A 21,358-nucleotide genomic window follows, 5' to 3' on the forward strand; every position below is an offset into this window, starting at 1 on the left:
GGAGTAAATGTTAAAGATAATTAAGATTATTTAGTTTAAATATAAATGCAACTCTTAAAATACATGTGTAATTTATATTTTTAATGTATGTTTGTCAAACCCCGCACCTAAATCCTCATATATTCCAATTTGTCTAATTTCTGTATCCCCACACTCGCACTCGCACTCATGCTTGCTAATTTCATATTGTTCTGTAAATGTCTCAAATTCTCTGCTTTCTTTTCTCTAAACCTAAATAGATGGTAAACTTTATATTTGTGTCATTACTCTTCGTCTCCTTGATGATTGTTCGGATTCCCAATTCGCCCATATGATATGCAAATAGTCCACGTAAACGATTTGTGCATCTCAGATTTCACATTTTACTCCAGAAACAGCTGTCATATGCAATTCCCCTTGCATCCACTGAGGTCATCAGAGGAACAAATGGTCACTTGCGAAGGAAAATAAACAAAGAACTGTGTGCAAATTGTCTGTCTCCCATGTCATAAGTTGTTCAAAATTTTAATTTAATCTACAATAGCTTCGTGTATTAAGAAATTTGACGGTAATTTAAAAGCAATTAACGCTAAAAATAAACTTGACTTGATACGTAGTATGAGGTCTATAATTACTGTATCAAAAGGAAAATTATCTCCGGGACATAGTTCAGTTCATTACAAAAATGAACCTATTTTAGTTGCAGTTTTTTCTCTCCTTTCATGTGAGAACTTTTTGAGTTTTCTCTCCTTTCTGTAGAGTAGATTGTGAGAGGTGTGGCACCATGACTATGGTTAACAACGATACAGAGATGCAGTTGGCTGAGACGGACATTGAGAACGAGAAAAAAGGTGAACTTATTATTGACAAGGATAATGCTACGTACCCAAAATCTGTTCTCAAAACTTTTTCCCAAATGACGTGACATACAAGTAACTAATTTTAATTAGGTGATTGATGTGCATACAGTGGATCCCATTATTATTAGTATGAGAGTAACCAATCATACATCACCAATTGGATTCGGGAAAAAAAATTGGGAACATTTTTGGGGTGCCTAGCATATTCCTATTGACAAAGGGGTGGAGGATGAGGTTAACAGGTTTGAACTCTTATCTGGTGGGAACATTTTTAACAGAGAAGAACATCAATGCGAGGGCAATGAAATCAAAAATGGCTGACATATGAAAATCTGTTGCGTAACAGACTTAACCTATATTTGCTGTTTTCTGTTTTGGTGCAAATGCACAATTTATCGACTACAAATCCAATATCATACTCAAAATTAAGATATCAGAATCCTTACTACAAGATGTATGCATTTTTTATCACTTGATCTTGGCCGGAGAATCGAGAAACATGCCATCCAAAGATTTAAGGAGCAATGCAAGGGGTAAACAGTAAACTGAAACAGTGGGAATTATTTTTATCTTGTGAAATTTGATGGAATGGAATTTAGAAGAGACGAAGAGAGTCTCTGGACCTCTAAATACTCACACACATCAACAAGCTTATACTGAAGATCAATCTTTTTTTATCTTTAGGATGTGGGACCTAGATTAACACTCACTTTACAATCTCTTCTTAATCCAAAAACCACCAATATTGTAATCCTTGTACCGTCATTGTTCATCTGCTACTACTCTCACCATACAATAGAAGCTCGTAATCCCAAAATCAATATTTAACCATCAGTTCTGATACCACTTGTTGGTCGACCAATATTTATTAACTTCACATGAGTATGATATTGTTCGGTGGCTGTTTATATTCATAAATCTTTATTTTTACGATATGATACTTGGATTGACACCCACTCTACAATCTTTTCGGCAAAATTATGGAGAGAGGAGTGGCACTGCCTTGGCATTGCCTTGCCCACATGGTTGGGAAAGCCCACAAAAGTAGGCGGGAATCAACTGAGCAAGGTGCTGAACATATTTCAACAGTGACATGTTTGCAATATGTATGACAATTTGCAGTTAGATTTTCTCACTGTGAAAATGAAAGCTGAGAATCAAATCATTTGTTCATCCGATTGCTTTGTCTTTTCCTTTAAATGGTCAGACCTTTTGGGATGATCATTAACAAATCATATGGCTCTTGAAAATTGCGGCTGTACTGCATCATTATTAATATTATTATATATTTTAAGAAATATAAAAATAATAGACGTACACATGTTTTTAGATATAGTTATATTTATATTTTTTTAAGTTAGAATATAAATTTAATATTCTTATAAATAAGCGAAGTTTAAAAACAATAATTTTTAGTATGTATCAATACTCTTAAAAAATTATCAAAAATTAAAACGTAAATTACTTAAAAACTAGGCGAGTACAGGACAGTATTGATGTTTTAATAATCTATTTGGATTCAGACATACTAAAGTCTAAACTCTAAAATGCTAATAGAAATTACGAGATCTTAAATACTGGAAAATATTTTTCTAACAAATATTTTTTATTTTACAGCATTTGTTTTCCGGATAATATTTTTCTAAAGTCAAACAAACACATAATAAAAGGAAGAAATTCTGAACGCATTTCTCTAAAAATTATACTTTATAAAAAAAATCCGAAAATCAATCTAATTTCCTTGCAGATCTGAGAAATCATAGGGCGTTTTTACGTGGGCCTGCTGTAATAAGAAAAGTACAGAACACAACAAAATTTGTTTGGAGCTAAATAGAAGGCGCATGGGCCAAGTTGCAGTATAGGGTGGGCTTCATTTGTAGGGTAAAGCCCACAAAACTTGCAAAATGTGGTTGCATTTGTTGACATTACTATATACTATATACATCCAAATGGACTGGATCCGATTATGATTTTAAACTTTGATAGACACCTATATACTATATACATAAATAAATATGATGGATCAAAAAATGTTAGCAGTACTTTTTTTTTTTTTTGAACAAAAATGTTAGCAGTACTTAAAATTTAAGTATAACAATATATTAGCAGAATATTTTATGGTCTATTATCCATCAAATAAATGAATCTTAAGATTTAAAACTCCAAATGATAAATGATACTCCCTCCGTCTCAATATATAAGTCCGTTTTAATTTTTGACTAATCAAATTAATTATATTTTGACAGGAATTTATAGATATATAATTGAAAAAAAATTAAAAAAATATCAGCAAAAGGTAAATCAAATCTATTTTAATATGTAACTTTTTATTTTGTAAAACAACAAATAAATTAGTTAATTTGGCTTTTGGAAAAACAAAAATGACCTATAAATTGAGACGGAGGGAGTATGAGATAAAATAATTTATATATACATATACAAATTGGATAGAAAAAATAAATAGCTATCCATGTTTTTGAAAAAAAGAAAATATTTTACAGCTTTGTCGGACCTCATCAAAAATATTATATTTTTATGCTATACTTCAAAATAAACAAATACAAAAAAATTATTACACAGTTATTTAATCTCTACACCAAAATTTTTAGATATAATCTCAAAAAGACCCGATGTTAATTACCGTGAAAGATTGCCGGCAATAGACTGCTAGATACCGGGACCCAAACTGGAAATTTGCCCAATAGCTTGCACAAAGGTTAGGGTTTATAAGGCCTGACAAATATGCTCACGATTGATACTACTACGAAGAAGAAGGTGAGGCTATCAGGCTTTTTCCAGGCTCAGCTCCGGAAGCTAAAGTCCTCAAAAGGTAAGTCAAGCTCCAAAAAACCTACCACAATCAAATTTCGAATACGATTAGTACCCCGATTGTTAAAAACCCCAGAATTATGCCTGAAATTCAGTTAAGTATGCGGAGTATTTGCGACTTACCTGAAGAATGCTATCAGAAATACTCAAACTACTTCCTGTAAAATATATATATTGCGGTGCAGGTACGTCCAGAAGCTGTGGTATTATCTCGTGAATTCCTTTCTCTGCAGTAGAAACTCTTAATTTATGTTATTTATCTCTGCTTAATATCTTCAATTTTAAACTAACATTGGGCCCTAAGTAATCTGATTGGTTTCCCTACTTTTTCTTGCTAAGCAACCGGGCCCCTTTTCTCCAGCAATGTACATAATTTTCTGAGGGTTATGAATTCATTCCCTTGTTGAGTTTGTCCAAATGGACATATAGAGCCTCAAAGAAACTTTCGGTACATTTGTTCGAATGTCCACCCCTTTCAGAAAAGTGACTAGATAGTGTATAAGGTATGTTGTGTTCATATGTACTCCTAGATTTTGGGCAATCCATGTATCAATTAAGCTTTATTTTTGAATGATGTTATTGAGTCGATCAGTGTTGGCCCTGGTCCAGTGCGGCCACACTAGGCCCATTGGGTCGGGGATCATAATTTTTAGCTTATCTAGCGAATGAGCTTGGACGGCTGAGATGAAAGCCTGAAACGACGAATGCTGGCGCGATTGAGCTTGGACGGCTGAGATGAAAGCCTGAAACGATGAATGCTAGCGATTGAGATTGGACGGTTGAGATGAAAGCCTGAAACGACGAATGCTAGCGATCAGATTAAATGTAATCACAATCCGAGTGAAGCCAAGATACCCATTCAGACTGTGCCACGTGCCCTTGTATTACGAGTATATATATTTCGCAAGTAGAGAGCCCTCGATCTATACACGCTTCCCCGTCCACAGTTCTTCACTCTTTCTTCTCTGTAAATAGCGCATCTGCCCTGTTTCAGCCAAGGGTTGCCTACTCTATTCTGAGTGAATGAGTATATTCACTTCCTTAAAAAATTTTTGTATGTTCTTGTAGATTAGCCAATGCCTAATTGGTTATGGTATGAGTTAGTCTACTTTCATGATTGGCAATGTGATAATGTGAAAATTAATTATCTACTTAATTCTCAGATTTCTTTCAAATTTTCTAACGAGAAATATATCAACAGCAGTAATAACAAAGAAGTTTTATTTTATAATGTGGTTAAACTGATATGGGTGCCTCTAGTCTTCTGTTTTGTAAAAAACTGCTACGGAAATGATAAAATTACATATTGTTCCCTTCTGCACTTTTCTTCTGTTTTGAATTTTGATGCATGCCTGCTAACTGATATTTTTCCTGATATACTAGGCGTATACAAACCAAGCAATGATCGCTTTTGTGACACAGATCACCAACCAATATGCTAGGAACATACTAGGACTGAACTTTGGAGGAATACAGGCTTACTGACACTGAAGTCCACCTGGGTATGTTTGGAAGGAAGGCTGCCAGTTTAAGCTCGTGTGAAGCTTAAAAGTATTATTCATGCGGACTCTGACATACGAGGAAAATCAATCCTCTGGTCGGGCCTTCCAGGAATTGAATCCTGCTAGATCTGGCAATCAATGCAAAAAGTCAAAGGTTTATATTTCACTTCCACAACATTGTTACTTCTGTGGTTCAGTGTTTTCGAGAAAGCAGGAATTCTTCATTCACCCACCACACCGCACCGTGTACTCGATTCCTGGGATTCTTAGGTGCTTCAAGATTCTTAGGGATTTCTGTTAATAATTAATTTTGTAATTAGTTGCATTCTTTATCACTTTACTACTTTATGATGTAATAATTGTGTTATCAAATAATTTTAATGTAAATTGTTAAAGATAATGAACTTAATTATTTGATTATTTGGTTTAAATATAAATGCAACTTTTAAAATACATATATAATATATATCTTTAATATATTAATATTTGTCGAATCCCCCGCACCCGAATCCCTGTATATTTGAATTTGCTGAATTCCCCCACCCACACCGGCACCCACACTCATGCTTCCTAGCTTAATGTGTTCTGTAAATGTCTCTAGTTTTCTGCTTACTTTTCTCTTAGCCTAAATGGTAAAGAATCAGTTTATATTTGTGTCATTACTCTTTGTCTCTTTGATAATTGTTCCGATTCCCAATTCGCCCATATGATATGCAAATAGTCTTGTTGGCCTACAACTGTAGATTAAATTTATGTTAATGGATGATTGAGGCCTTAACATAACATGATATGCACTTATGCTCAATTTGAAAGGGGTTTCTGATTTAATCATATATAGACCACAGATGCATGTCGCCTTACCCTGAAATCATAAATGTCCAGGATATCTGATATCCTTAGTCCAGACATTATGACTAGACTGTATGGTTTTGTTCAAAAACCAGAGATGAACAACCGAGTGAAAATTAGCAGTGTTTCTTGAAGTTATCTTTTAATCGTCATATTCTTTTTAGTGGTGTACAAAAAACCCATTTCTCAGCTTGATTGCACAGATGTTGTGCTTCTACATATACTTTTTTTTTGTCAGTTAAAGTAACTTATGGACTGGCTGATGTGTTTCAGTTTGTATTTCAGAGTTCAAATATGTTTTGACTCCAGTAAAGGAACATTGTCAATAAGGCAGACTTCATCTGTCAAAGATATTGAAACTTCTCGTGCTAAGAACAAAAAGAAAATGAGAGAAATAGCAAGTGCATCTCAGATGTCAGGGCGTAGCCGAACTTATGATATTCTACGTAAACTCATATTCCCTTAAGTTTCATATTTTGCTTTGCTGCTTTCCTATTTTGTAATCATTTCTCTCTCTGATTCACATCTTTGTAAATAAATCTACTTGTCGGATTGGTTTGCTGCTTACAATTTCACAACTTACTCCAGAAACAGCTGACATATGCAACTCCCCTTGCATCCACTGAGGTCATCAGAGGAACAAATGGCCACTTACGAAGGAAAATATAAAAGAACTGTGCAAATTGTCAGTCTCCCATGTCAGGCAAGAGCATGGCCCTAAAGAGCTTGCTTTTCTTCTCATTATTTTGCACAAGATATTTCAGTTTGATATATAGAGCCTGTTTAAATTAGCTAATTTAAACTAGGTACTTTCTGAGGAAAGCACTTTTGGTATAAAACTAATTAAAATAAACAGAAGCATTGATTGAATAGGGATTTTCTTCAATTATTGTCATAAGAATTGAAGATGTTGGATGCTTCAGTTTAGACTTGACAAAATTGTCGCCACAGTATAAATTTGTTTTCATAAATTGCTTTTAATGAAGTCAACTTACAATATTAACTGAAAGGCATTTCTATGATGCAGGTGTTGAGCTTGCTAAAGATGCTAAACGACAGAATCTGGATGATGGTTCTTTTTCCACTGTTTTGGAGTTCTATATTAAATTTGCACCTGAGGACTCTGAGGAACCTCTTCCTACTGATCCTGCTACGACTGCTTCCTGGATGTAAGTAGGTTTATCATATTTCACTAAAAAAAAATCAGCTAAATAATTTTATACTCCCTCCGTCCCTTCCATTTCTTAACAGTTTTTTCATTACTTGACACGCATTTTAAGACGTACATAAAATATAGCTCCATAACTATTTTGAATTTTTTTTTTGTGAATAAGAATTTGAACATTAAAATTTTATTTCGAAAGAAAAAATATTAAAATAATATATGAAAATATAATTATTTTTTTTTTAACGTAGGAACCCGCAGCCGCTACCCTTCGGGTGCGCACTGGATAAACCCACGAGCTCTCTTTCCCAAATGTTAACAACCTAGAGGGACTGAGGGAGTAATAATTTAATTATTAAACTAGACAACCAGAATATTATTATTGTTTCTTGCGATTGTACTAATGTTTAATTGTATTAATTTGTATAAGAAGTCAGATATATGCAATTTTACTATAAAAATGTGGTTTCAAGGTGTTTGCATAGGTCGATTTAGTAGAGCTGTAAGAACGATTGGAGGGGCCTTGCTTTATTGAAAAAATTATTGATCTTATGTTGCAATCGAGTTTGAGCTTTTTTTTTTAAAAAAAAGTTTTGCTAAAGCATTTTTACTTTAAGCAGATCAATATATATATATATATATATATATATATATATATGGGTCATGTTCAAGAGACAATCATTAGAGAGAGAACCATAGAACCCTTACCTTATTTCTAGTATTAGGTAGGGTTCTGCAGCAGAACTTAAGTATTAGTTAGGGTTCTGCAGCAGAACTTCACATGCAAAAAAATGTTAATATCTATGTAATATATTTTAAAATTATTTTTGAACACACACAACGATGAAAAATCATGAGCGCAACCCATATATATATATATATATATATATATGTATGTATTTATATATATTTATGCTATCAACTTTTATTTTTTGCTTTTCGTTTTAACATTTTTTAGGGACCACAGAAATTCTAACATTGGTCCCTATGAAATCTGATTGCCTTCCCTGGTTGTTCCCTTAATAATACTATGTAACATGTTTTCCTAGCGAATATTAGTTTAGTATGCTATTTTTGAAATTGTGAAATATATATATAGAAACTAAACCCTTCTTCTTTGACAACTTGCCAAATCTCTGAGAAATAGGGTATAGTATATTGACGTCTAGGAGTTTAATTTTTGTAGGATAGTAGATTTGGTAATCGTTGCCTTCAACTTTTCCTTACAGATGCCCATTATGAAACTGGTCAAGTGATCCTTACTACATGTCTCTCTCAACAAAGTAGGGCATTTCACATTAAAAGAGGGAAGAGTGGAGATATAGCACGAGGAAAGCGCATTCAGAGTTTCAAAAGCCCGTGCTTACCAAATATCACCTTTTCTTTTGTTCTAAGAAGTTGATTGATCATGTTCACTTATCTATACATCATACATTGAGCATTTTCAGTAATACTGAGTAAATTATTGATCTGTGATTTTTTATATTTCTTTTGCCCTGCGCCTTTTCTTGCTATGCGATATGGCCCCCTTTTTCCAGTAGTGTACGTACTTTTATAGGGTTGCACATTGGCCTTTTTAAGTTTGTCCAAATGAACATATAAAGCCTCAAAGAAATTTTCGGTGACTCTGTTCCCCTCAAGTTTGTTTTTTCTACATCCCTGCCCTGTACGGGATGCAGTACTATAACTCCAACATTATTGATATTTCATGACTCATGAGTGTCGTCAACATCAGGAACGACAGCATCCATTATGCTGTCATTGAGCTGTTTAGAATCCATAATTCTTCCGTTCTTTTCTTTTGCAAATACGGCATAGTTTTTTGGTGTCACAAATTGGAGTCTGCTTGATGGACATATGTGGCATATGTTTCTAAAGCTCATATCATGATATGCCAGATATTCCCAGGTTAACACCCAAGTGTTGATGCTGCATAATTACTGAGATATTATCTTGTTAATACTTGCACATGTCAAATGTTACTTGACCCTTGTGCATGTTCTTGGGTATCACGACTTTTTATCATATTATTACACTTGAGTATTAGAAATCTATAAATGGATATATCCTCCAAACATATTTGAAGGCTTTTTACATCTCTTGCCCTTCACCAGGACCATATTTACGTTACACTGCCACTGATACCACGCGTCCACTTCCTGTAAGCTTTCCTCACGTGCTCCTGTCTTCTATTTTTTTAAACTGTTGCAAATTGTCGCGCTGTCTATTCTAATTTGAGGCTCTGTCTATGTAATATGTATATACTACTCCCTCTGTTTCAAATTACATGTCCACTTTAAAAAAATCACATAGTTTAAGAAAAGTTGATTTTGGCAAAAAAGAGGTGTAATAAGTCATTAATTGAACCTAATGTGTGGTGTATGGTTGATCTTGGAAATATAAATTTGAAATATGTGGAGGAGAGTTGATTTTGGAAATATAACTTTACATTGAAAGTTGAAGTGGACAAGTATTTTGAAACAATTTTTTTTTTCTAAAGTGGACATGTATTTTGAAACGGAGGGAGTATATCTATCTGAAGAAATTTTTAGACCATCTTATCTAATATTGTATAATATGGAATCTTTGTACTACACCCTCTGTTCTCAAATAAATGACGTTTAACTTTTTGGGATACAATTTTAAGAGCATTGATCATATATCTAAACTAATTATTTTTAAAATAAAAATATAAAACTTATACTTTAATTCATAAAAAGAAAATTTGAAAATAATAATTTTAGCTGATACAAATAGTCAAGCGTCATTTTTTTGAAAACAGAAGGAGTAACAGTTATACACGTTACCGGGGTTTGATAACCCTAATTAATGTATTCTTTGTTCCGTTTCATAATTTGGCCCGGGAGCTGTTCGTGCTGATGCGCATGACCGTCATAACTTCATCCCTGTGTGTTGGTGATTAGTTTTGTTTTCTTTACACTCCAGCAATATTCATATTTCTAACAGAAGTTGTATATTATGTGTTTATCCTGATTTTATTTTTATATTTTGATCTTTATCTGTCTTGCTTATGCCTTATGGTATTCTTTGACCAGAATTATTTTTTTTTTATCCATGTTACATATCCTCTTGATGTGGTTTGAACTTGTCTTCCTTTTGACCTTATGATTATTACATCATAGTCTCTAAGAATGTTTTATAATTAACCATTTCGCAATGAATTCTTAAATTTCTTTTAGGTTCTTCAAAGAATGGGACTCATGGTAAGAATTATGGATTAGCTGCTGGATGTTCTCACTGTTGGGATTAAAGACCGTCGTTCTCCACTTGCCAATATTACAAACTTGGTGCAAAGTACTGATAAGGGCCTATCAAGTTCTTTAAGAAAGAAGGTATGACTTATGCCGTATGCAACTACCGCTCTTTGACCTTCAATCTACACTATATGTATAGTGTTAATGTGCCCCTTAAAATGTTGTTAGGTTAATGTTAACAGAGAGGGCCTTGGTTTGTATACTTCAGAGAATTTACAAGTTGAATTTGTTCAATTATTAATATTAAATTATTAATCAATGTTAACCAATATTTATTTTATCATATTTTTAGAAGTAATCAAATAAAGCAACATTTTTATATTTTTCCCTTAAGCTTATCGATTTGTTGGCACCGTTAGGATGACAAGTCCGATAAAAACTCCTGCTTTTACTAGGACAACCTTTACTGACAATGCCACACTGCAGGATATTTTAAAAAGTATTCAACATGATGTCAATTGCAAGTGATTTTGTATTGACAGTATTAGTCAAAGGGAACACGTTTTTTGAATCTAAATAATGTAGCACAGACAAAGAAACTGAAGGTCTCACCCACGGATATCTCCTTACAGCAAAGTTGTTCGACTCCCTTACAGCCATTGTTAAACAGAAGCAACACACCTTATGCTCTGAAATTTAAGTCTTGAAACACCATCGAGCCAAGTGCTTTTTACGGATAAAGATCATGGGCCTGACAGACATGAGAAAAGAACATTGGAAGAAATTGGTGTGTTCTGACAGTTTACTTTCAGAGTAATCAATTGCTTGTTAAAATTTCTTTCATATATTTTTGTTTGAATGTTCACCCTTCGGAAAAGTGACTAGATAATGTATAAGGTATGTTTTTTCATATTTAATCTTAGATTCGACCCAATCCATGTATTGGTTAACCTTTAATTTTGAATGACGTTAATGTGAGTTGATCAGTGTCGGCCCTGGTCCAGTGCAGCCACACTAGGCCCATTGGGTCGGGGATCATAATTTTTAGCTGATGTAGCGAATGAGCTTGGACGGCTGAGATGAAAGCCTGAAACAACGAATGCTAGCGATTGGAATAAATGAAATCACAATCCGAGTAAAGCCAAGATACCCATTCGGACTGTGCCACGTGCCCTTGTAATACGAGTATATATATTTCCCAAGTAGAGAGACTAACCCTCGATCTATACACGCCGCCCCGTCTATAGCTCTCCACTCTTCCTTCTCTGCAAATCACCCATCCGCCCTGCTTTCAGCAAAGGGTTGCCGTCTCTATCCTGAATAAATGAGTATATTCACTTCCTTAAAAATCTTATTCTAATCTTGCGCACACATAATTACAATCTGTATATACTGTTACTATTAATCAAAGCAAGAAGTTATAGATAAGATTTATCTTGTTCAGCTAATTAGTTGCAAGTCTAATACATAATTGTTCTTTCTGCTAATTGTCCTGTTTTACATCTAAGGAATTTCTGTTATGCTCGAGGGAATTAACTCTTAAATAAAGATGCTTGTGGGTGCTTGATTTCAGATTATAAGGTGTCAATAGTGATTTGGGTTTTGCTGTTTTGAGTAATAATTTACAGAGCATAGTAGCTGTAACACATTAAAAAAAACACGCTATTTAAGAATATAGAAATGTTTTGCTATGCATAAGACTTTGTTCCATGTACTAAACTGTTATCCTGTCTTTAACCATATCGTAACATATTTCTGCTTTCTTTGGACAGATTTAGGTTGCAACGATATGTCTCAGCCAGCTGAGGTTTCATTTTTCACCTCTACCAAGGGCTATGCTACCGAAATTAAAGCAAAAATGAACTACAAACCGAAAGAAAGAAAGCGGATACAATTGAGGTCAGTAGTGTGTGATCATTGTATCAGGTAGGTGCAATTATTGCGAAACAGCATATTATTGCAATTTTGGAAACAATGACATTGCTTCAGTCAACAATATAAAATTCGTTGCTGAAACTGCTACCTTATTCTCATAGCAAACACTATTAGGGATGAGAATCTGCTAATAGGGTAGCCTCGAGTCCTTTTTCCTGTGGAAGTTAAAACAATAGCTATATATTTGTGAAGAGATTATTAATCAGTTATGCTTAAAATTCGAATTTCAACTCTGCTCAATCCTGTACACGGCCGACTTGTCTGTATATGATGTTAATAAAATGTACCTAGCATTCAGTTCGGGTGTTAGGTTTTCATATGTTCTTGTAGATTTACCGATGCGTAATTTGTTATAGTATGAGCTTGTCTGGTATCATGATTGGCAATGTGATATTTTTCATATGTTTTAACCAATTCCTAATTGGTTATGGTATGAGTTTCGTGATTAGCATTGTGATAATTTGAATATTAATTATCTACTTAATACTCAGATATCTCTCAATTTTTTGATGAGAAATATATCAACAGCAGTAGTAACAAACAAGTATTATGATGTGATTAAACTGATATGGATGCCTCTAATCCCTGTTTTGTAATAAACTGCTCCATGGTCTACTGAAATGATAAAATTACATATTGTTCCCTTCTGCACTTTTCTTCTGTTTCAAATTTTGACGCATGCCTGCTCACCGATATTTTTCCTGATATACTAGGTGTACACAAACCAAGCAATGATCGCTTTTGTGACACAGATCACCAACCAATATGCTAGGAACATACTAGGAACTTTCTACTGAGCTGCCTCATCAGCCCAAAGATCTTACAGATCGGAAAAGATTTTGTAGGGGTTCACGAGCTAATTGGCATGAAGAAACGGTTGGAAAAGGGAAAACACCGGTGAAGTTAGGAACATGCCATTAGGAGGGGTAAGCCCAAAGTTGTAGGTCCAGTCTCGATTTTTCTAAGAGTACTGACGGAAGGGGGCAAGAAATGCTTGCTTAATCTGTGAAGAAATGTTAACTTAAACTCGAGGGGAGGGTGAATTCTGCTGCTGGCCAGATGAGAAGTGCACTCCAGCCAAAGATTCATTGTGCTCACCAGCATTGCTCTTTTGGCCATCAAGAACTGTTGCATACTCTGCGGGATCAATGACCTCAAAATATATGTTCAAGTTTTTTGCTTGATCCTCAAAGTTTTCTTTGCTTTCCCAAAGCAATTGGTAATCACTTTCAAGAAGCAGTTCAAGGTCAGCCTCCTGGTCCTTCACTAGCTTCACAGGATCAAGTACAATGCCATTCTGAGCCTCTTGACCATTCCCCTCCTTGCCTATTTTGTTCTTCACCATGCTCTTCTTTCTTTTCTCTTCAGATTGCACAGGATGTTGAGGCCCAGTGCTTGCAGTATAGTGCAGAGACTGAGCAAGTGGAGAACCAAAATTCTTTCTGTTTCCAGCTACATTTCTTGTCATAAATGCATTTGCACCAGGATCAGACAAAGCATCTGGTGAACTTAACCGGAACTGGATAGAATCTACTGGGCTTCGCACCATAAACTTTTCCTGAACACCACAGAAAGATAATACTAACACTATTAAGGTTTGAGAAAGTCATGGAATCAGGTTCAAACCAAGTTGATAAAATTATTTACTGACCTCATCAAAAAACCCGTGCCTGGGTGATGGCTTGCGGAGGCCTGAAGGCTTGGAACTTGTTGGTGTTCCTCCAAATGATGAAAATGATTTACTGACATCGTCAAAAAACCCATGCCTAGGTGATGGCATGCGGAGGCCTGAAGTCTTGGAACTGCCTGGTGTTCCTACTTGATTTTTGGGAATTTTTAGGTCCTCCGGGATTCTTGTTAATAATTATTTTGTGATTAGCTGAATACTTTATCACTTTACTACTTTGTAATGTAATAATTGTTTTGATAAATAATTATGATATAAATTGTTAAGGATTAACACTCACTTTAAAATTTCCTCTTAATTCAAAACCATCAATGTTGTGATTCTTGTACATCAGTTCTGATACCACTTGTTAGTCAACAACGCTTATTAACTCCACATTAGTATGATATTGTTTTATGACGGCTTATATTGAGAAAAATCTTTATTTTTACGATACGAGACTTGAGTTGACACTCCCTCGAGGTAGGAGTGGCACTGCCTTGCCCGGAGTGGCATTGCCATGCCCGCATGGTTGGGGAAGCCCACAAAAGTAGGCGGGCATCAACTGAGCAAGGTGATGAACATATTTCAACAGTGACATGTTTGCAATATGTATGACAATTTGCAGTTAGATTTTCTCACTGTGAAAATGAAAGCTGAGAATCATATCATTTGTTCATCCGATTGCTTTGTCTTTTCCTTTAAATGGTCAGACCTTTTGGGATGATCATTAACAAATCATATGGCTCTTGAAAATTGCGGCTGTACTGCATCATTATTAATATTATTATTATATATTTTATAAAAATATAAAAAATAATAGACGTACACATATTTTTAGATATAGTTAAATTTATTTATTTTTTAAGTTAAAATATAAATTTAATATTCTTATAAATGAGCAAAGTTTAAGAATAATAATTTTAAATATGTGTCAATACTCTTAGAAAAATTATCAAAAATTAAAACGTAAATTACTTTAAAAACTGGGCGAGTACAGGACAGTATTAATGTTGTAATAATCTATTTCGGATTCAAACAATGCTGAAGTCTAAACTCTAAAATGCTAATAGAAATGACGAGATCTCAAAAACAAACAGTAGAAATTTCTTTATTTATTTACAGGAAAATATTTTTCTAACAAATATTTCTTATTTTACAGCGTTTGTTTTCCGGATAATATTTTTCTGAAGTCAAACAAACACATAAAAAAAGGAAGAAATTCTGAACACATCTCTCAAAAAATTATACTTCATAAAAAATTTCCGAAAATCAACTTATTTTTATTTTCCTTGCAGATTTGAGAAATCAGAGGGCGTTTATTCGTGGGCCTGCTGTAATAATACAGAACAGAACAAAATTTGTTTGGAGCTAAATAGAAGGCGCATGGGCCAAGTTGCAGTATAGAGTGGGCTTCATTTGTAGGGTAAAGCCCACAAATCTTGCAAAATATGGTCGCATTTGTTGACATTCCAGAGGCAGTTGCTAAGTAATACTCTACTTACTAGTTTGTTTTTACTATATTTCAATTAACAAAAGCATGCATACTCTATTTTCAACAAATTTTTCTATAAATTGGCTGAAATGCAGATGAAAATTCCATGCAAACCAGTTCTAACTCAACATAGGAACCTTTCAGTACTGTCCAACATCCATTTCATTTTACTACTCTACTAAAACTCTAGCTAGTTAATCAAGCAATGGCCCGAAAATACGCAGTTGCTGCTGCCTTGGTTTTGCTCTTTGTTGGCCTGATGGCGCCTCCTGCTGCTGCTGCCCGGAATCAGGATGGTCTCTTAAGCGGTATTTTAGGGAGTGGTGGGCGTTTGTTGAATATCCAAGGGATACTTTACTGTACCCTCAATGGCACTACTGGTCTCCTTGGCTCTGCCACACCAGTGTTCTCCGGTGAGCACTCCTACCATCATAATTAAGTTCCTCAGATAATTAACATGTATCTTTTGCATATGAGGTCAGATCCAGTATACTTGTTTTTTATTTGTTCTGCACTGACTTCGGGTCCTGACAAACGTATGTTGCAGCAGACATACCTTACCTAATTACTTATTAGGTAAGGTATAGTGTAACAAACTAACAATACAGGAGGGTCCGGGTCCACTTATTAAGCATGCTGCAACATACGTTTGCAGTGTACCTGTAACGTTTTCATATGATGCATAAACTTGCTAGTTGTTACTAGAAAAATGTATTTAATGTATAAACATCCCATGCAAATGCAGGTGCTGTGGTTCAATTAAAGTGTGCAGCTGGAAATATAGTTTCGAGTACAACAACAGATGCCAATGGTGCATTTTCCATACTCTTGAATCCACTTCAGTTTGTTCTGTCAAATGTCCTACAGCAATGCAAAATAGTCGTCCCTACGCCACTCTCCAACTGCGACTCCACTCTCCCAGCCGTTGGAGGTCTGGTCTCCCAATTACAGATTGTTGGAAGTATTCTTCTTGGCCTTCTCAACGTTCTAAATGTGATCCCGTCAGGTTTCAGTTTCTACCAGGTGCTCTGATGAGCTACGCACAATTACAAAGTGTTGCGAATATTATCAATATATCATATCCATGATGAAGTTGTAAGAATTACTCTGTACTTTATGATATCTGCCAACAGCAATAAAACAAAATAAATTGGCTTACCGAATCATTGTCATTGTAGTATTGCACGCCTTGTACATGTTCATCTGATGAATATCTTGGTCGAAGCATGAACTATAGACCATGAGACCTCATCAGCAATCGAGCCTGCAGCTTCTCAAAAAAAAAAAAAAAAAGCAAAAAAAAGCTTCAACTATCAAGTCTGCAACAATGTGTTTCAGAATTTATGGTACACCTAATGATCATCAACATGAATAGATATTAAATTCGCTCTAATAACAAAAATACAAAATGCAAATCACACACATCTTAACATTACTAGAAAATTTTCTATAAATATCACAAGAGTCACTCTGAGCAAAAAAAAACTAGTAACCTTGCATCACTGAAATCACTTGTATCGGCTCTCACTGAAATTTAGTCGAAGCAATGGCCAATAAAATGACAGTTGCTGTCCTAATATTGCTCTATGTTACGTCCCTAGTAACATATACATCTGTTCAATGCAGATCAGATTACACAGAAGCACGGGTACACGTCTTTCATCTTGGATTCCTGTTCTACATCCTACTGGATCAAGAATTCAAGAGAGCTGCTGCAAACTAGCCGGCCCTATGCCACTTATCACCTTCAACCGCTCCCTTCCAGGCACTGGAGGCCTGGTCTCCGAGTGGCAGAGTATTGGAAACACTCTTGTTGACCTTGTCTTTATCATAACTATTGTTAGACATTTTGATATGATGAAAATCATGTCTCAGCAAGAACTGCAGACCTCTAGACTTCATTTAGTTGAGCTTGCTACTCAAAATAGGAATCGAAATTCTAAATTTTTATGAACATTTGAAATGCATTTAAAAAAAAAAAAGTTTCACATTTTCGCCAAAACTTTGCCTCAAACATTAACCTCAAATGGTTAAGATGTATTCTAATGTGCAATGCATTCCATGAATTGGAATGCTCCATTGAAAATGTTTCCATGGAGGTTAAGATTTCCCGTATAAATCAGAAAACTTTAAATTGCAGAAGCAAATGCCGATGGTTTGTTTGCTACTCCCTCCGTCCCAGTTTTCTACTCCCATTTTCTTATTTCCTTGTCCCAAAAGGTTGTCCATATTAAGTTAACATGATAAATTACATGTTAAATTTATTGATAATTTACTAACAATGAAATTGAAGCTAAGAACATTATCAAATTGTTCATACAATTGACTTGTCTTTTACTTTAAACTCCCAGTCATCACAACTTGTCCTTACAAACAAACAGCGTGTCCCAAGAGTTCAGTGTAACTAAAAAGTCATATCTTTTTTTGACAGAATGACGGTTACGTCATGAATTGGATCGAAACACAATATCCGAAGAACATGTAAGAAGTCGTATCTTTATTTCCATTATATATGACTTTCATGATAAAAAAAAGTCGTCTGATGCTAAATTAATTAAACGACACAATAATCTTCAGTTGAGCTAACTAAGGTGCATGGGCAACAGGGCAAGTTGCAGTTCATAGGGTGGCCTCAGTTTTGGAGTAAAGCTCGCAGAACTTAGATGATATTGTTGGATATGTTGACATTGTGAAGCCTTCTCCACAAGTAGCTGCTTTCAGTGTAGTAGTAAACGCTTGGATCCTAACAAGTGGCAATTAGCTATCTAAGAGGCTAAGATAAAGCCCCCAGAAGTTCGATGCTCATTTATCTGATTTTTACTCGTTATATCTTTCTATAAATTGGCTAATATGCAGACAGATTTCATAACAATCACTTCGAGTTAAATGCAATGGCCCTAAAATTTACAGTTAATGTTCTGGTTCTACTCTCTGTTACCTTAATGGCAGCTTCGTCTGTTGAAGCGCAACTAGGATATCCTGTTTCTTATGATATCACTGGGAAACTCTACTGCACCCTCAATGGCAGTATCGGCACCAATGGCACTGCAACTCCAGTTTTCCCAGGTGAGCACTCGTATCATCATCGTTATCCTAAAATGATCAACATATACATAAGCACCAAAAAAAATTATTCTAAAATTTTATAAAAATGCAGGTGCATTGGTGCAAGTTGTGTGCGTAAATACTACAAATCCACTTCTTACCGGAACAACTTTGGCGGATGGTAGATTTACACTTCAAACTCCTAATCCAATACCTCCGAACTGCACATTAGTTGTCCCAACGCCGCTCTCCACCTGCAACTCCTCCCTTCCAGCCACAGGAGGTCTGATCTCCGCGTTACGGAGTGTTGGAAGCATATTCATCCGCCTTTATGCAAAACATTATGTTTATATCCCAGAAGGTTTCAGTTATGTCCCTGATTTGCCTTGACAACTTCTAGTCACCAATATTATGAATATTAGATGAAATTTCAAGGATTACTTTGTGTTCTATAATATCTGCTGTAACAATAAAACAAAATAAAACGGCTTGCTTATAATAGTTTTCATTGTACCGTTTGTTTCTATTTCGAACTCTTGATGTAATATCGAACTGCTGTTGAGTGACCAATTCACCCAAAACCCCAAGATACTGTTGACCTGGGTCTTATGTGAGTCTGACATCTAATATCATGTTAAATGACAAATTCTCCTAAAATCTCGAGATGCTAGAAGGAGGGGTTATCAGGATCATATAGTATTCTAACAACTGCAGACACTTTCTAACTGTAACATATATTCAGGATCAAGACAGGGAGCTTGGTGACAATTTCGAATCCCCTGGTGCATTAATTTGCACTGATACATCGAATTCCGAATGAAATAATCCTTTCATACAAACATGTCATCGTAAGGATGGTTTACAATTAGATCATCGGCACTTGAGCATGTAGTAAATAAATAACTGCAGTGAAAATATGATATTTCTGAAACAAGTAAAGAGGGGGTAAACTAAATTTACCTAAAAAACGAGCATAGTACATAGCACATGGAATTTTACAGAGTCTTACAGTCAGCTGGCCTACTGATCACCAAATGTTGTCAAATACAATAGACAGAAGCTCATCAATAATACTGCTGCAACGTCTATGGCAGTTCACAATACGCCAAATGATCATCAATATGCATCCACAGTAATCAGTATTACCATGATTTGACATAACGACTACTTGCACAGGTATATAATATAATATTATTAGTGTGGAACCAGTTCGGGGAGTCGAGATCGTGAGTGAGAATGAGAATCGGGAATAAAAATGAATGGCATGGTAATGGATATCTAGGAGGAGTGCGGGAAATGATTGCCCTCCAACTCCAAGTGAGATTGGAGTTCCCGTTCATTCCATGCCACAAAATTGTTAATCCAAATATCAATACATGAGTTTGAGTTCTGATTCCCATTAACCATGCACCTCAAGTCTCCTTTGTTTCTCTGACAATATTATGCATTTATGCCAACCTGTTGCTCACAATTCCTCATCCTTGCAAACGATTGTTACAACATAATAACATTGTCGAGAGTACCGAGCCTCCTATTATCATACCGTAAATATCATGTTTTGACTGCAGAATAGAGCTCTAAGGATTTGTAGATACATGAGAGGAATAGTTACTTCAGCCTTTTGAATTGGAAAAGTGGGAAACTTATACCAAGTCACTAACATGTTTATAGATCATTCTATTAGCATATGGAAAGAAATAAACATAACGTCCAGAGCTAAAGTGATTTCAATACTTTTTCCCAGCAACAATTATTTACTTGCGAGTTGTACCTCATTATACTGCACTAATGATTCTTGCAAAAAGCTAGAATTTCCTGGATATTTTGTGCCTGTTTGGGGGTGATTGACTTCCGGCTTTTTTTAATAAGAAGTCGGCTTCTACTTTTTTTTGACTCGCTTGTGTAAAAAGCCGAAATTAAAAAGATGATAATTCTAGTTTTTGTTTCATACTCTTTACCCAAACAGTTTAATCACTTATAAGTCTTAATTTACTTCCCATATAAACCTACAAATTTGGAAACAAATTTCTTGTATGTTTATTCAGATAAATTTCTCGTATAACCAATTTTACATTCTTTTCTTTCTTAAATTCAGAAACACCGCAACAAGCTTCATAAAATATGAATAAGAGGTTTATTCAGTTCCATCAGAATAGCATCTATGGAGCATTCAAAAAGTTTTAACTTGTAATGGCAATGGAAAAGAAGATTGAGCTCATCTCCCAGCATAGATAACTAAATCCAACAGCTTTGACAAAAATTATGTCTTGAGAAGATTCCCCATATCAAAAAGGCCCAACAGGGCTTTGTCAACATCTGCAAATGGTGGGGCTCCAAATCTAGTGGTTCCTCCTGGTAGCCCAATACACAACCTTTTCCCCCATGTCTTTTTCCATATCACTCCTGCAACTTCTTACAAGATAACATGTTGATAACATTTATAATTAATTATTTCTTCATTTTTCCATTTTAATTTCACACTACTAATCGGTGTTATAAAAATCTTCAATTAATCTTTAAAAAATATTTTTACTTATTTATCATTGTGATTCGAGCCGAGCCAGCCGAGTTTCGAGCCGAGTCTAATTCGATCCAAGTTTAATCGAGCCGAGCCGGCTCGTTTAGCTAGCTAATCGAGCATAAATCTTTGCACGGACTCGATTCGTTTAATTTTACGAGTCGAGTCGAGCCAGCTCGTTTAACTAAACGAGTCGGTTGGCTCGTATAATTTTACACTTAATCGAGCCTGAAACTCTACCCAAACTCGGCTCATTTAATTTCAGGAGTCGAGTCGAGCTGACTCGTTTAATTAAATGTG

At 35.1% G+C, this 21,358-nt stretch overlaps 2 protein-coding genes and 1 long non-coding RNA gene across 3 annotated transcripts; all 3 read left to right on the forward strand.

Annotated features, from left to right (window-relative positions):
- Positions 1–3,448: 3,448 nt before the first annotated feature.
- Positions 3,449–11,402, forward strand: LOC108198756 (uncharacterized). Its single transcript, XR_001802167.2, has 8 exons — positions 3,449–4,171; positions 4,278–4,695; positions 5,052–5,440; positions 6,305–6,465; positions 6,608–6,722; positions 7,047–7,188; positions 8,414–10,537; positions 11,032–11,402. It is a non-coding gene; the product is annotated as an uncharacterized LOC108198756 (long non-coding RNA).
- Positions 11,403–15,590: 4,188 nt separating this feature from the next.
- Positions 15,591–16,653, forward strand: LOC108198753 (phylloplanin). The gene is made up of 2 exons (XM_017366529.2): positions 15,591–15,908; positions 16,241–16,653. Exons 1-2 carry the CDS (start codon positions 15,701–15,703, stop codon positions 16,525–16,527), a joined length of 495 nt encoding a protein of 164 aa, XP_017222018.1. The 5' UTR covers positions 15,591–15,700; the 3' UTR covers positions 16,528–16,653.
- Positions 16,654–18,365: 1,712 nt separating this feature from the next.
- Positions 18,366–19,041, forward strand: LOC108198835 (phylloplanin). Its single transcript, XM_017366615.2, has 2 exons — positions 18,366–18,561; positions 18,653–19,041. Exons 1-2 carry the CDS (start codon positions 18,387–18,389, stop codon positions 18,928–18,930), a joined length of 453 nt encoding a protein of 150 aa, XP_017222104.1. The 5' UTR covers positions 18,366–18,386; the 3' UTR covers positions 18,931–19,041.
- Positions 19,042–21,358: the final 2,317 nt, after the last annotated feature.

Source organism: Daucus carota, chromosome 8 (genome assembly GCF_001625215.2).
Source record: "Daucus carota subsp. sativus chromosome 8, DH1 v3.0, whole genome shotgun sequence".
NCBI classification, from domain to species: Eukaryota; Viridiplantae; Streptophyta; class Magnoliopsida; order Apiales; family Apiaceae; genus Daucus; species Daucus carota.